General features: G+C 40.6%; 1 protein-coding gene across 2 annotated transcripts in view; it reads left to right on the top strand.

Annotated features, from left to right (window-relative positions):
• Positions 1-14,471, top strand: part of lrp6 (low density lipoprotein receptor-related protein 6) — a 174,223-nt gene that overhangs the window by 144,988 nt on the left and 14,764 nt on the right. For both annotated transcript variants that reach the window (XM_073870813.1, XM_073870845.1), the window contains exons 20-22: positions 11,314-11,544; positions 11,623-11,762; positions 11,890-11,987. In XM_073870813.1, coding sequence (XP_073726914.1) covers positions 11,314-11,544; positions 11,623-11,762; positions 11,890-11,987 — 469 coding nt within the window. The remainder of the gene's footprint in view (positions 1-11,313; positions 11,545-11,622; positions 11,763-11,889; positions 11,988-14,471) is intronic.

Below are 14,471 nucleotides of genomic sequence, written 5' to 3'. Positions count from 1 at the left end.
AAAATGATAAACGAGGTATCGTTGCAATCGGCATGAACCAGTGAATACAATTTCACAAAGAAATTAATATCAGACAAAGTATTCAGAAGTTATAAGCAGTTCCATAAGAACTGTTATAGTTTATAACCCCTAGGTGGTGCTGTACTCTGACTTCCCAGGTACCTTCAGGACATCATGTCGAAGCTCCTTACTAATTTTTGTGCGGATATGTCCAATTGTTCAAAAAATATAACAAATTATGTGAAATTTCAAAATGGCGGACAGCACAATACACATCGACAGATGCGGCATGAGGTAAGCAATCCATAGACATCAAGATCATAATTTTCTGACAAACAGTTCAGAAGTTATGGGCAAAAATACCCTATTTTCATATCTCATGACCCATAGGTGGCGCTGTCACCAAATTTGGCATGGACCCCAACTTCATAGTCCACATGAAGTGTACCGAATTTCATTTCAATTGATCAAAGAATGACCAAGCTACAGCTTCAGAACCATTTTTGCGTCAACCTCGTTAAGTTTGCGCATTTATTACTTTTGAATAAAGATAAATATCAAAATTCTGTTCGGTCATTTCTGTGCGGCTCACTCCAAAGTTCACCTGTGCCAAATTTCAAAACAATTGAACCAAATTTGAAGAAGGAGTAGCGAATAAACGGAATACTGTACATTTTAAAATGGCCACTACTGTAATGGGTGGAGTTTTACTGTAAGGTATTAAAAACAACAAGCGTGAGGAGAGCAATCACGTGTACTAAGTAGAATTTTCATAGATCAAGCGGATCAGCAGTTATAACCATTTGAACATTGAATTTTTGCACTGCTGGTGGCGCTATAGAGTTAGTGCTAGAGACCCCATTTTTGGTCACTTGACTTTTCAGGACCACCTCTACAACTGTGCCAAATTTCATCATTTTCCTATGTACGGTTCATAGGGCTGCCATAGACTCCCATTGCGGAAAAATAATAATAATAATACTGACAATAACAATAGGTGTCTCAGCACCTTCGGTGCTTGACCCCTAAATATAGCTGCAAGCAGCAACATGGGGTAAGCACCTTCGGCGCAATGCAAACACAGCCCAGCAAGCACACAAAGCACAGCAAGCTCACAATGCACAGCAAGCACACAAAGCACAGCAAGCTCACAAAGCACAGAAAGCACAGAAAGCACAGCAAGCACACAAAGAACATTAAGCACCCAAAGCACAGCAAGAAACATACAACGTATCAATCACCCAGGGCGCATTGAGCACCCAAGGTGCATCAAGAACACAAGGCGCTGCAAAGAACCCAAAGCGTAGCAATCACAGAGCAGAACCACCGCAGTGCCAAGAAGCAACCGAAAACATGGCAAAAACTGAACATATGTGAACTACAGACAGGTCGAGAACAATAGGTGAGAAAGAACAAAATGTAATAGAAGCAATGAACACTTGCCTCAGGTGGGATTCGAACCCTAGAACTTAGAATCTTATTGCGTGTGCCTTACCCGCCACGCCACTCAGTTGACACAGTTCAAGGAACAGCAGAAAAGAAATTACAGAGATGCAAGGATTGACATATGCCAATTACCAAAGATGTAGAAATGACACTGCAGAGCAGAAATAACAGAAATACAATGTATATGAGAATCAAGAAGCTCAAGTGAGATTGAAGACAAGAAAAACATTCTGTAGAGCAACGCTATAAAATGTAATATACAGTAATTAACTATGACAAATAGACAACATCACAGGCACGATCAACTTTACAGAGGTATTTCTCAAAAAAATGCCTAGGTGCCAGAAAAATCTGTTCAGTCATTTCTGTGCGGATTGCTCCAAAGAACCTACGAGCAGAAGCTGGCATAAAATAAACAAAATTTGTAAAAGGAGTAGCGAAAAGATCATTTACCATATGCCTTACAATAACACATTAACAGAATGTTGGAAAATGACAAATGAGGTATCGTTGCAATCGGCATAAACCAGTGAATTTAATTTCACAAAGAAAATTAATATCAGACAAAGTATTCAGAAGTTATAGGCAGTTCTATAAGAACTGTTATTGTTTATAACCCCTAGGTGGCGCCATACTCTGACTTCCCAGGTACCTTCAGGACATAATGCCGAAGCTCCCTACCTATTTTTTCGCCGATATAGCCAATACTTCAAAAGTTATAGCAATTTATGACTCATTTCAAAATGGCAGACAAGCGGTCCGGTCAATCCCGGCATGATACACATCCACAGATGCGGCATGAGCCAAGGAATCCGTAGACACCACAATCATAGTTTTCTGACAAACAATTCAGTAGTTATGGGCAAAAATAGCCTTTTTTCATATCTCATGACCCATAGGTGGCGCTGTCACCAGATTCGGCATGGTCCCCCAGTTTATGCATGACATGACGTGTACCAAATTTCATTTCGATTGATAAAATAATGACCAAGATACAACTTTAAAACCATTTTTGCGTCAACCTCGTTAAGTTTGTGCATTTATTACTTTTGAACAAAGATAAATATCAAAATTCTGTTCGGTCATTTCTATGCGGCTCACTTCATAGATCACCTGTGCCAAATTTCATAACAATTGCACCAAATTTGAAGGAGGAGTAGCGAAAAAACAAAATACTGTACATTTCAAAATGGCTGCTACTGTAATGGGTGGAGTCTTACTGTAAGGTATCAAAAACAATAAGCATGAGAAGAGCAATCACGTGTGCTAAGTAGAATTTTCATAGATCAAACAGATCTGCAGTTATAACCATTTGAACATTGAATTTTTGCACTGCTGGTGGCGCTATAGAGTTACTGCTAGAGACCCCATTTTTGGCCACCTGACTATTTATGACCACCACTACAACTGTGCCAAATTTCATCATTTTCCTACATATGGTTCATAGGGCTGCCATAGACACCAATGGCTAAGAAGAAAAAAGTACAATTCCAATAGGTGTCTCAGCACCTTCTGTGCTTGACCCCTAATAATACTAACAATTCCAATAGGTGTCACAGCACCTTCGGTGCTTGACCCCTAATAATAATACTAACAATTACAATAGGTGTCTCAGCACCTTCGGTGCTTGACCCCTAAATATAGCTGCAAGCAGCGATACGGGGACAAGCACAATCAGCGCAATGAGCTCCCAAAGCACAGCAAGAAAGATACAACTTATCAATCACTCAGGGCGCATTGAGCACCCAAGGTGCATCAAGAACACAAGGCTCAGCAAAGAACCCAAAGCGTAGCAATGACAGAGCAGAACCACCGCAGTGCAGAGCAGCAACAGAAAACATGGCAAAAATAGAACATATGTGAACTACAGACAGGTCAAAAAGAATAGGTGAGAAAGAACAAAACTATAATAGAAGAGATTAACACCTGGCTCAGGTGGGATTCGAACCCATGAACTCAGGATCTTTATGCAAACGACTTAACAGATGCGCCACTCAGTAGACACAGCTCAAGGGGCAACAGAAAAGAGCTTACATGCCATACAAAGAATTCAGAAGTTATAAGCAGTTCTATAAGAACTGTTATAGTTTATACCCCTAGGTGGCGCTGTTCTCTGATTTCCTCAGGACGTCATGCCGAAGCTCCCTACCGATTTTTGCGCCGATATATCCGATACTTCAAAAGTTATAGCAATTTATCACAGATTTCAAAATGGCGGACAGGCGGTTCGGTCAATCCCGGCATAATACATATCGGCAGATGCGGCATGAGCCAAGGAATCCGTAGACACCAAGATCATAATTTTCTGACAAACGATTCAGAAGTTATGCGCAAAAATAGCCTTTTTTCCTATCTCATGACCCATAGGTGGCGCTGTCACCAAATTTGGCATGGACCCCCATTTCATGGTCGACATGAAGCGTACCAAATTTCATCTCGATTGATCAAAGAATGACCGAGATACAGCCTCAGAACCAATTTTGCGTCAATCTCGTTAAGTTCGCGCATTAATTACTTTTGAATAAAGAAAAATATCAAAATTCTGTTCAGTCATTTCTATGCGGCTCACTCCAAAGATCACATGTGCCAAATCTCATAAGAATTGAACCAAATTTGAAGGAGGAGTAGCGAATAAATGGAATACTGTACATTTCAAAATGGCCACAACTGTAATGGGTGGAGTTTTACTGTAAGGTATTAAAAACAACAAGCATGAGGAGAGCAATCACGTGTACTAAGTAGAATTTTCATAGATCAAGCGGATCAGCAGTTATAACCATTTGAACATTGAATTTTTGCACTGCTGGTGGCGCTATAGAGTTAGTACTAGAGACCCCATTTTTGGTCACATGACTTTTTAGGACCACCACTACAACTGTGCCAAATTTCATCATTTTCCTATGTACGGTTCATAGGGCTGCCATAGACGCCTATGGCTAAGAAGAAGAAGACGCAGAATAATAATAATAATACTAACAATTCCAATAGGTGTCACAGCACCTTCGGTGCTTGACCCCTAACAAGGCAATTTTACAAACACATCACCTCTCTCAACTTTAAGTCCCAGGACGTAACACCCCCACCCTTACTTACAAAACCTAATTCAAATAAATTAAGTTTTGTTACACCACATGACCTTTAAATTGCCATTCAGAGTTTAATCTGCAGTATGCACTCTAGACAGTGCATCAGCTATGATGTTATCTACCCCTTTCTTATGCCGTATGTCCAAATTAAACTCTTGCAAAAACAGTGCCCATCTCATCAGACGCTGATTAGAGTTTGACATCCGTGACAAAAATATCAGCGGGTTATGGTCAGTGTACACTACAATTGGTTCCCCAGAATTTAGGTATACTTCAAAATGTTTAATGGCCAACAGCAATGCTAAAGCTTCCTTTTCAATTGTACTATAATTTTGCTGACATTTTGAAAACTTTTTGGAAAAGTAACTGACAGGATGTTCAATGCCAGCAGCATCAGCTTGCATCAGTACCGCACCAGCACCACGAGCACTTGCATCAACTTGCAAGCTAAAAGGAAGATCAAAATTCGGAGCAGACAGGACTGGAGCATTACATAACAGGTCCTTAGCAGAGCAAAATGCGGATTCACACTCATCGTCTCACAAAAATTTTCGAACTGTACTAAGGAGATCTGTGAGGGGTGCAACAACCGTTGCAAAGTTCTTACAAAACCCTCGGTAATATCCTGTCATTCCAAAAAAATGTTGTAACTCACGTTTATTAACAGGGGTAGGAAATTCAACAATGGCTTTAACCTTACCGCTTACAGACTTCACCTGGCCCTGCCCGACCAGTTTCCCAAGGTATGTCACCATTGCTTTAGCAAACTCACATTTACTGAGATTTAATGTCAAAGAGGCAGCAGCCAAACGTTTAAAAACTACCTCAAGTGTCTGTAAATGATCTTCCCACGTCATGGAATAAACCACGACATCATCGAGATACACTTCGCAATTTTGTACACCAGACAACACAGTCTGCATTAATCTTTGGAATGTGGCAGGTGCGTTGCGCATTCCGAAAGCCATCACCAAATACTGCATAAATGCATCGGGCGTAACAAAGGCGGAAACCTCGGAAGCGTGTGGTGTCAACGGCACCTGCCAATAACCCTTTAAGAGGTCAAGTTTGGTAACATAACGGGAAGAACCCACCCGATCAATGCAATCGTCTATTCTTGGAAGGGGCAAAGAGTCCGCCTGCGTTACACTATTCACTTTACGGAAATCGGTACAAAACCGAAAGGAACCATCAGATTTGGGAACAAGTATGCAGGGCGAACTCCATGGACTCTGGCTTGCCACAGCAAAACCATTACGCACCAAATACTCGACTTCCTCGCGCAAGGCTTGACGTTTGCGGGGGTTAACCCTGTAAGCATGTTGTTTAATAGGTCGATTTTGACCCACATCAATATCATGGATTAGCACGTTGGTTTGGGAAGGAACATCATTAAAAAGTATTAAATACCTATTAATCAACTCAGTGATATCATATTGCTGTTGTTCCGATAAATAGGAAAGATAAGATGGTAATGTAGCTAAAATAGTCGAGTTTGACAGTCGTCCTGAGACACCCGGATCATCCTTGTCAAACATACTATCCTCTACAGACACACACTTAACAGCAGAGTTTACCCCAGGCTTTCCCCGAGCAACATACGCTTTGAGCATGTTAACATGACAAACTCTGCTTTTATTACGTCGATCAGGCGTCAGGACCATGTAATTCGTATCACTCAATTTACGTTCTATCTGGTAAGGACCAGAAAATCGAGCATGCATGGGTGAATTGGGTACAGACAGCAAAACAAGCACTAAATCCCCAGGTTGGAAACTGCGAGCAACACTCTTTTTGTCATAACGCACCTTCATTTTAGACTGAGTGTTGCAAAGATGCTGTCTAGCAATTTCCCACGCTTTCTGAAGATGCTCATGAAACGTACTTACGTACTCCAGAACTGGTTTACGGTGAATATTTTTAGAGAGGAATTGTTCACTGAGTAACTTAAGCCGACCCTGAACTGCGTGCCCGAACACTAGTTCGGCAGGACTAAAACCTAATGACTCCTGCATTGTACTCCGCACAGCCAACATTAACAAAGGCAAGCCATCCACCCACTCTCGACCAGTTTCCACACAATATGTTCGTAACATTGATTTTAATGTCTGGTGGAAACGCTCAAGCGCACCCTGTGACTCCGGGTGGTACGCACTTGACATTTGGTGTTCAACTTGCAACTCTTTCGCTAACTGTTCAAACAAATGGGATGTAAAGTTTGTTCCACGATCTGTTTGAATTACTTTAGGTAACCCGAACATTGAACAAAACTTAACCAACTCTTTAACAACAGTTTTCGTAGTAATTGAACGCAGAGGAACAGCCTCTGGATAACGAGTGGACGCACACATTATCGTGAGGAGATATTGATGGCCAGATTTAGATTTAGGTAAAGGACCTACACAATCAAGGATGAGTCTTTCAAAAGGCTCTCCCATCACCGGAATTGGTTGAAGTGGCGCTGGAGGGATCACCTGATTTGGTTTACCCGCAAGTTGGCAAACAGGGCATGCACGAACGAAAGCAGACACAGAAGACTTAATGTTCGGCCAGAAAAAATGTTTAACAATCCGATCATGTGTCTTTGTAACACCAAGATGTCCAGAACAAACGTGTTCATGGGCCAGCTTCATTATTTGAGTACGGTAACCGGAGGGAAGAACGATCTGACGAACACACTCACGCACAGCACCGGATGACTTCCACCAATGCATCAAAACGCCGTCATCCCAAAAATATCCTACTGGCGTATCTGTAACGTGTGCATTATCACCAGCAGCACTAACACATTTACTCAATGTTTCGTCAGATTTTTGAGCCTCAATTAACTGTTCCCTAGTTGCTTTTAAAGGAGGCAAGTTATGTCCAAGGTGCTCACCATCCAGTAGTGGTGGTAGTGGGACAGACAATTCACATTCTACACTATTTGGAGATGAACCCAAAAAAGAGGTGGACAGATCAATCACGTCACTGAATTTTTTTGCTTGTGCCCGCGTCACGGCGCATGACGGAAAAACAAAGGAGGACTGTGAAACCGCTATCTGGTCGCTAACATCAGGCTTTTCAGACACAATCGGATACGGGAAAACCTTTGCCCCAGCCAAATCATTACCCAGGATTAAACTCACACCATCCACAGGTAGTTGCGAGGAAACCCCGACACTCACGGTGCCCGACATAAGGTCAGATCGCAAACAAACCGTATGCAATGGTACTGAAACGCAACCCATTTCAACACCACGGATAAGTACATTATTTCCCGTGAACGATTCTGATGAAAACGGTAACGCGCTTTCCAGTATCAGCGACTGCGCGGACCTTGTATCTCGCAACATCAGTATAGATTTAGGTTCAAAACCCTCCAGCGATACAGTACATTTTTGCATAAACTTCTCAAAGCCGGAAGAATTTGATGGTAAATTTACACCTTCAGAAGTAGAAATAAATGCTACCCCTTTAGGTTTATTAAATTTCTGCTGCCAAGCTTTATGTGCTTTATGATCTCTACCCATATCCACAACGGACGCAGGTTTAGGAGCGCGCACGGGAGAAAAAACGGTTTTGTGTGTAAGCACAAATTCGTCAGCTAAAATTGCAGCATCAAATAATTTAGAAGCTTTTTGCTCGTTTAAATGTACTACAATACTCTCAGGCACACATGTTTTAAAATCTTCAAGTAAGATCAATTCCTGTAACTCCTCAAGAGAAGTAATTTTAGTTGAAAGACACCATTTCTCAAACAAAGCTTTTTTTCTCGCGCAAACTCCACGAACGTTTGCTTGGCTGTTTTTGAACAAGCCCTGAACTTTTGCCGATACGCCTCCGGCACTAATTCATATGCTCGCAAGACGGCCAATTTTACAGTGTCATAATCTAATGAATCCTCAATTAGCAAAGCCACACAAACCTCTTGGGCTTTGCCAACGAGATTACACTGCAACAATAATGCCCACATATCCTTGGGCCATTTTAACTTAGCCGCTACCCGTTCGAAGGCCACAAAGTACGAATCCACCTCTGTTTCACGAAAGGGAGGTACAAGTCTAACGTACTTACTTACATCAAAAACAGGAGGATCAGGATCGGAACCACCAGAAGGGAACCCGGCGGGCAGCTCTGGAGCTGGACTGTAACGCAGTCGCTGGGCTTCCAGCACCAGTTGTTGTAACTTAATATCCCGTTCTGCGGTTATCTCCAGCTCTTTTAATCGGAGTAACTGTGTTTCGTGCTCCTGTTTTTTAATCTCTAGATCTAATTCCTTTAAGCGAACTGTAACCAACGGATCTACTAACGGAATGGGCTTCGTCTCACTTAGTGACTCCACATCATCAGCCATTTCTTCTTCAGCCCCTGCCTCAAAATCTTCCGTTGCAGCGCACTCAGGAAAAATGCTCATCTCTACCAACTTACTATATAGCTTATCTCTAATAACTTGCTTCTTTTGCTCTTTAGAAATAGCTACATTAAAAAACTCCGCTATCACAATCAAATCCTTCTTTTGGCAACGATCGAATTCTTCCACTGTTGGCGAAAGACTAAACTTTACCAAGTCAAATTCCATATTAAACCCTGTACATTTCCTCCCTTGCCAAAATTCAAAACAGCCAAGCAAAAATTATCGAAAAACGGACGAACGAGCCCCCAATTGTCACGAACCCATCACGTCTAGGGTGGGAAAAGGTCCGATGACAAAATATTAATAAGCTAAATTTCAGTTTTCCCCCTCCCGCTCCTGTCCCATCTCAACACAGGAGCACAGGAATACGTTCAAGAGTTTTATTTACTCTGTGTGGAGCATCTCTTCGGAAAGGGATAAAGGCCAAAATAACAAACATAACAGGAATCTAACTTAATTTTAGATTATTAACTTACCTGCAAAAATAAATAAAAATACAAAAGAATAACACTCTTCTTCCCTCACTCCCTAACTAAGCAAAACCATGAGAAAAAGTTGTACAAACTAAAACGGCCATCCCAGACCTACAGCTCGTAAAGTAATTAATTTAACAGAGGAAACAATAATTGAATGAAATGACACATTAATAAGAATAAGAAAATATAGCTGTAGACAGCGATACGGGGCCAAGCAACAATGGTCCTGCAACACGCAACGAAGCTGAAAGGACATGCAATTGAAGAATGCAATGTATAATATTTATTTGCATGCTGAAAGAAGGACGGATTAGTCCAATGCTGACCTAGAAAACAATTGAACCACTAAAACATCATACTTGTTACACATGAGACTTAAACCAAAAGAGCACAAACGAAATAAAATAATAAAGTAAAACACAAATAATGAATTGAAGCTTTTGACTCTAAAGTAAGATGAAACCATACTCTTAAAAATTAAGCTGGTGTCACAAACCCATCACGTCTAGGGTGGGAAAAGGTCCGATGACAAAATATTAATAAGCTAAATTTCAGTTTTCCCCCTCCCGCTCCTGTCCCATCTCATCACAAAATACAGGAATACGTTCAAGAGTTTTATTTACTCTGTGTGGAGCATCTCTTCGGAAAGGGATAAAGGCCAAAATATCAAACATAACAGGAATCTAACTTAATTTTAGATTATTAACTTACCTGCAAAAATAAAAAAAAATACAAAAGAATAACACTCCTCTTCCCTCACTCCCTAACTAAGCAAAACCATGAGAAAAAGTAGTACAAACTAAAACGGCCATCCCAGACCTACAGCTCGTAAAGTAATTAATTTAACAGAGGAAACAATAATTGAATGAAATGACACATTAATAAGAATAAGAAACAAATAGAAAAATATTTACAAAACTCTGATTTCAACAGGAGCCGATCTTAGAGACTCTATAAAGAGATCCAACTCTTAAAGCTAATAACCGACAGTTGCTAGCCCACACATGAGTCACAATAGACCCTTAAAGAGGAGACAGGAGCTGGAGGGTAGAACGATCGAACGTGAGCTCCGCAACGCACTCTACCGAAGCTCCCGCACACGGTCTTCTCTCGTGCTTTATCCCGTTCTCACTCATTAGTTGCAGGTGCTTCCAATCACGCGACACTGCCAGGGATAATGAGAAAACAAGGGAGGGGAGAGAAACACATATAGAACCTGATTTTACAAACACATCACCTCTCTCAACTTTAAGTCCCATGACGTAACACCGGTAAACAATGTTTTAAATAGTCCATTATGATTTCATGGTTCCAAAAGAAATGTAACATCTGAAGAACCTTTCTGTTTCACTAAAGTGTTATTTGTAATAGGGAAAATTCTTTTTTTGGCTATAAAGGTAAGACAGTAATGAATCTTTAAAGAAGTTGACTGAATGTTTCTTTAATGGCATCATAAAGACTGTAGGCATATCAGATAATTGTTTATGAAATGCAGAGATGTAAGAGGCTGGTAAAACATTTACTTGTTTAATTATTAGCATACATTTTACAATCTTTATTTTGACTTTTCAAATCAGTGCAGACGTGATCAGAAGTATCCTCACGCGGAGCAATGCAAATGGGCGGCGGAATTGTCGCAAAAACAAGCGATATCCGCCTCAAATGTGTCTTTGCAAAAAATGTAAAATATTTAACTCAAGCGAAAAATTTGCATGACACGAAGTTAAATCCCGCGAGTAATCTAGAGTGAGTAACGCGATGCCCTGCATTTGGTGTGTATGCCTCATTGGTGATAAGATCAAATTTTTTGTGAATACGGGCCCTGATTGTTTGTGATTCTTCATTGCATGTTGTTCTAAAGAAAGAGTTTGTCCTTGATCATTAATCAGTGTTTGTTTTTTGTTCTAAGATGCCACAGAAGAACCATCTTTTCCTCCAACAAACACCATTGGCTCTATCGTGGGCGTCGTCATGGTCTTGTTTGTGGCCGGTGCCGTTTACTTTGTGTGTCAGCGCGTTCTGTGTCCTCAGATGAAGGATGACGGCGAGACGATGACCAATGACTTTGTGGTCCACGGACCCTCGTCAGTTCCATTAGGATACGTCCCTCACCCTAACTCTCTGACGGGATCTCTGCCAGGTGACTTATTAATAAAAACTCTTGATGCGTGCTAATGATGACTGCAGTAATTTCAGTGCGTTTATATGTTTGTCTCAGGTATGTCTCGGGGTAAATCTGTCATTGGCTCACTGAGCATCATGGGCGGTGGCAGCAGCGGCCCCCCGTACGATCGTGCTCACGTGACTGGTGCCTCGTCCAGCAGCTCATCCAGCACCAAAGGCCCTTACTTTCCTCCCGTGAGTCAAACATTTTTTAATTTGTTCTGATGTTTTAAGATCTCACTGACATTTTAAACATTAAGAAATTTGACATGTTTCATTTTTTTCATTAATGTGTTTTTTGTGTCCGTCCGTGTTGTTTCAGATTCTCAATCCTCCTCCGTCACCTGCCACTGTGAGGTCACACTACACAATGGAGTTTGGTTACTCATCTAACAGCCCATCGACACACCGCTCGTACAGGTAATTTACACAAAGGTGGAAATGATATACTATTAGCTAAGGATGGGTATCACTAAGATTTTATAAAGTCAGTTTAACTACCCATACGATACTGTAGTGCTGGTACCGCTTCTTATTTTTCTTATGATATGAATTTTTAATATACCCCCACAGGGCGACAGCCAAAGTGGCTAGTTGTTTTCCAAAGTTACTAGCCACTCAGCATTTTCACTGGCCACAATTTTGTTGCTGGTAAAATAAATTGTATATGATTAAACTTGACTTTGGCATCCTGAAATTACTTTAATTCGAGCAAATTTACTTGTTTTAGCTAAATTAGATGCAGATTGAATTTCAAATGCAGTCTGACCACCCAAATTAAGACAACATTTATTAGCTGGTATATACCAGGTATATAAGTATAGATCATATATTTAGGTGCATGAAAAACATGCTAGTAAGTAGGGGTGTGACGAGACACTTAATCCACGAGACGAGACGAGAGATTGGGTTCACGAGAACGAGACGAGACGATATTTTTACACTTTTTAAGAAACCCTCGATGATAAAATAAATGAATAAGAAACTGAAATCATGTTATTTTTAAATGTTTTAACTAATCAAGGACTGCCCCTAACAATTATTTTACTAACTGATAATGAAGTAATTTGTTATTTTTGGGTAATAAAAACAGACCCAAGTGAGCAGTAGCCTTTAAAATTACATAATAACGAAGATGCAATAATAATTGGTTCAAATAAAGTATTAAAACCAAGTTACATTAAACAACATTACATTAACAAACACATTACATTTGTGGTCTATAAATAAAAAGCATTATATATATATTATAACAAATGCCTGTAGGGGGAGATAGTTGACTCGTCTCGCGGACGCTATCTTCACTTTCACTTTAGACGGAGAGAAACGCTTATTTTTTAGCCAAACAATGTTTAAATCCATTTGAATATTAATAAACGTCCATTTCTTTACAATAGAAATGAACATGCAGACATTAAATCATGTAAACTCTGTGATGGTTTAATCTGCGGAGACTTCACATCTGACACTGATCATCAGACAAACACAACACGTCTCAGACTTCATACGAGCTCCCAAACGAACATTATTGGAAACCCAAACAAAAAAGCAAATGCGGTAAAAGACAGAATATAATGCATGCACTGTAAGAGGCTAATTACACCAACCACGCTTTAAACGCTTGGAAACGCAAGGCGCGACGCACTGCCTTTTTTTTAAAAAAAAGAGCAGTGCGAGTCGACGCGGCTTTTAATATTGCTAGGCAACCACCTAGTCAGCTGTCTTGTCAATCAAATATTGAAGCGTGCGCTCTTTTGCTGTTAACTGTCACATTAGCAGAAACTTTAAAAAGATGACGCTTGCTCTGACCTTGTTTGAGGGTGAGAGGTGCACAAACACGCAGGAGATAGTGAGCGTTGAGTGGGGTCCGGTTCTTCAAAGCAACTGTAAACTTCCCTCACCACAACGTAAGGCCCGCATCTCCCCTCATTCGAGTGGACAATGCAAAGACGCGAATGACGTCGGGGGCTTCTCCGCTCTCAGCGTTCCTTCAAAGGCGCGTGCTGCGGCCGCCGGCAAACCGCAAGGCGCTCAGCGCGCATAAACAGCGCGCAAACGCTCCATGCCCATAGACCATGCCATAAACGCTTTTGATGTAACTTAACTGGCCCCTAAAAGGGTCAAACAGAAAGCTGCATCCTCCGGAGGTCGCATATGCAGGCTGCATACGTCATTAAGGTTTATTTCAGATCATTAACTGAGCATTACATTCGCAAGTCGTGAGCATATTACAACAATTTGCAATTAACTAAATTATTAGTAAACTTTATAATTGTTAGTAGTCTCTAATAAGACAGTCTTTATGAAGTAAATGCAGTTTAAAAATGCGACCTCCTAAGGATGCAGTCTTTTATTTGAGAAACGGCCAGAATTTCACCTACACAAGAAATCTCGCGAGACACACTTAATCTCGCGATACATATTTAATCTCGCGAGATCTCGTCGCACGAGATCTCGTCACACCCCTACTAGTAAGGCATCAATAGATTAACTTTGAATGAATAAAGGTTGAGCAGGGATGTAAAAGATTACCTAAAAGATAAACACAAAACCCCTCGACAACCACTTTAAATATTTATTAACAACAGCAGTAAATACTGTCAAGAAATGTACATGAATTTTACTGTCAACTTGTTTATGCAGATTGTATTTTATATGCTTTATCGTGGTTTCTGTTAAAAGTGATTTAAGACTTTTAATGACAAATGTCAAGAGGGAATTATTGTTGCCCAAAGTAGCCTATATTAAAATGATGCGTGAACCTCTCAGCTGGCGGGTTTCCTTTGATTTTGTGTGCATTCAGGTATGCGCTGAATTTCTCTACGCTCTTGCCCTAAGAGTGTGCACGCAATTTATATCTCTTCATTCACTTCCATGCCATTGTTTTATTTTTCCCAAAGTGTG

This window comes from Misgurnus anguillicaudatus, chromosome 1, assembly GCF_027580225.2.
Source record: "Misgurnus anguillicaudatus chromosome 1, ASM2758022v2, whole genome shotgun sequence".
Lineage (NCBI taxonomy): Eukaryota > Metazoa > Chordata > Actinopteri > Cypriniformes > Cobitidae > Misgurnus > Misgurnus anguillicaudatus.
Note: the sequence above shows the minus strand (reverse complement) of the source record. Positions and strands in the feature narration are given on the sequence as shown.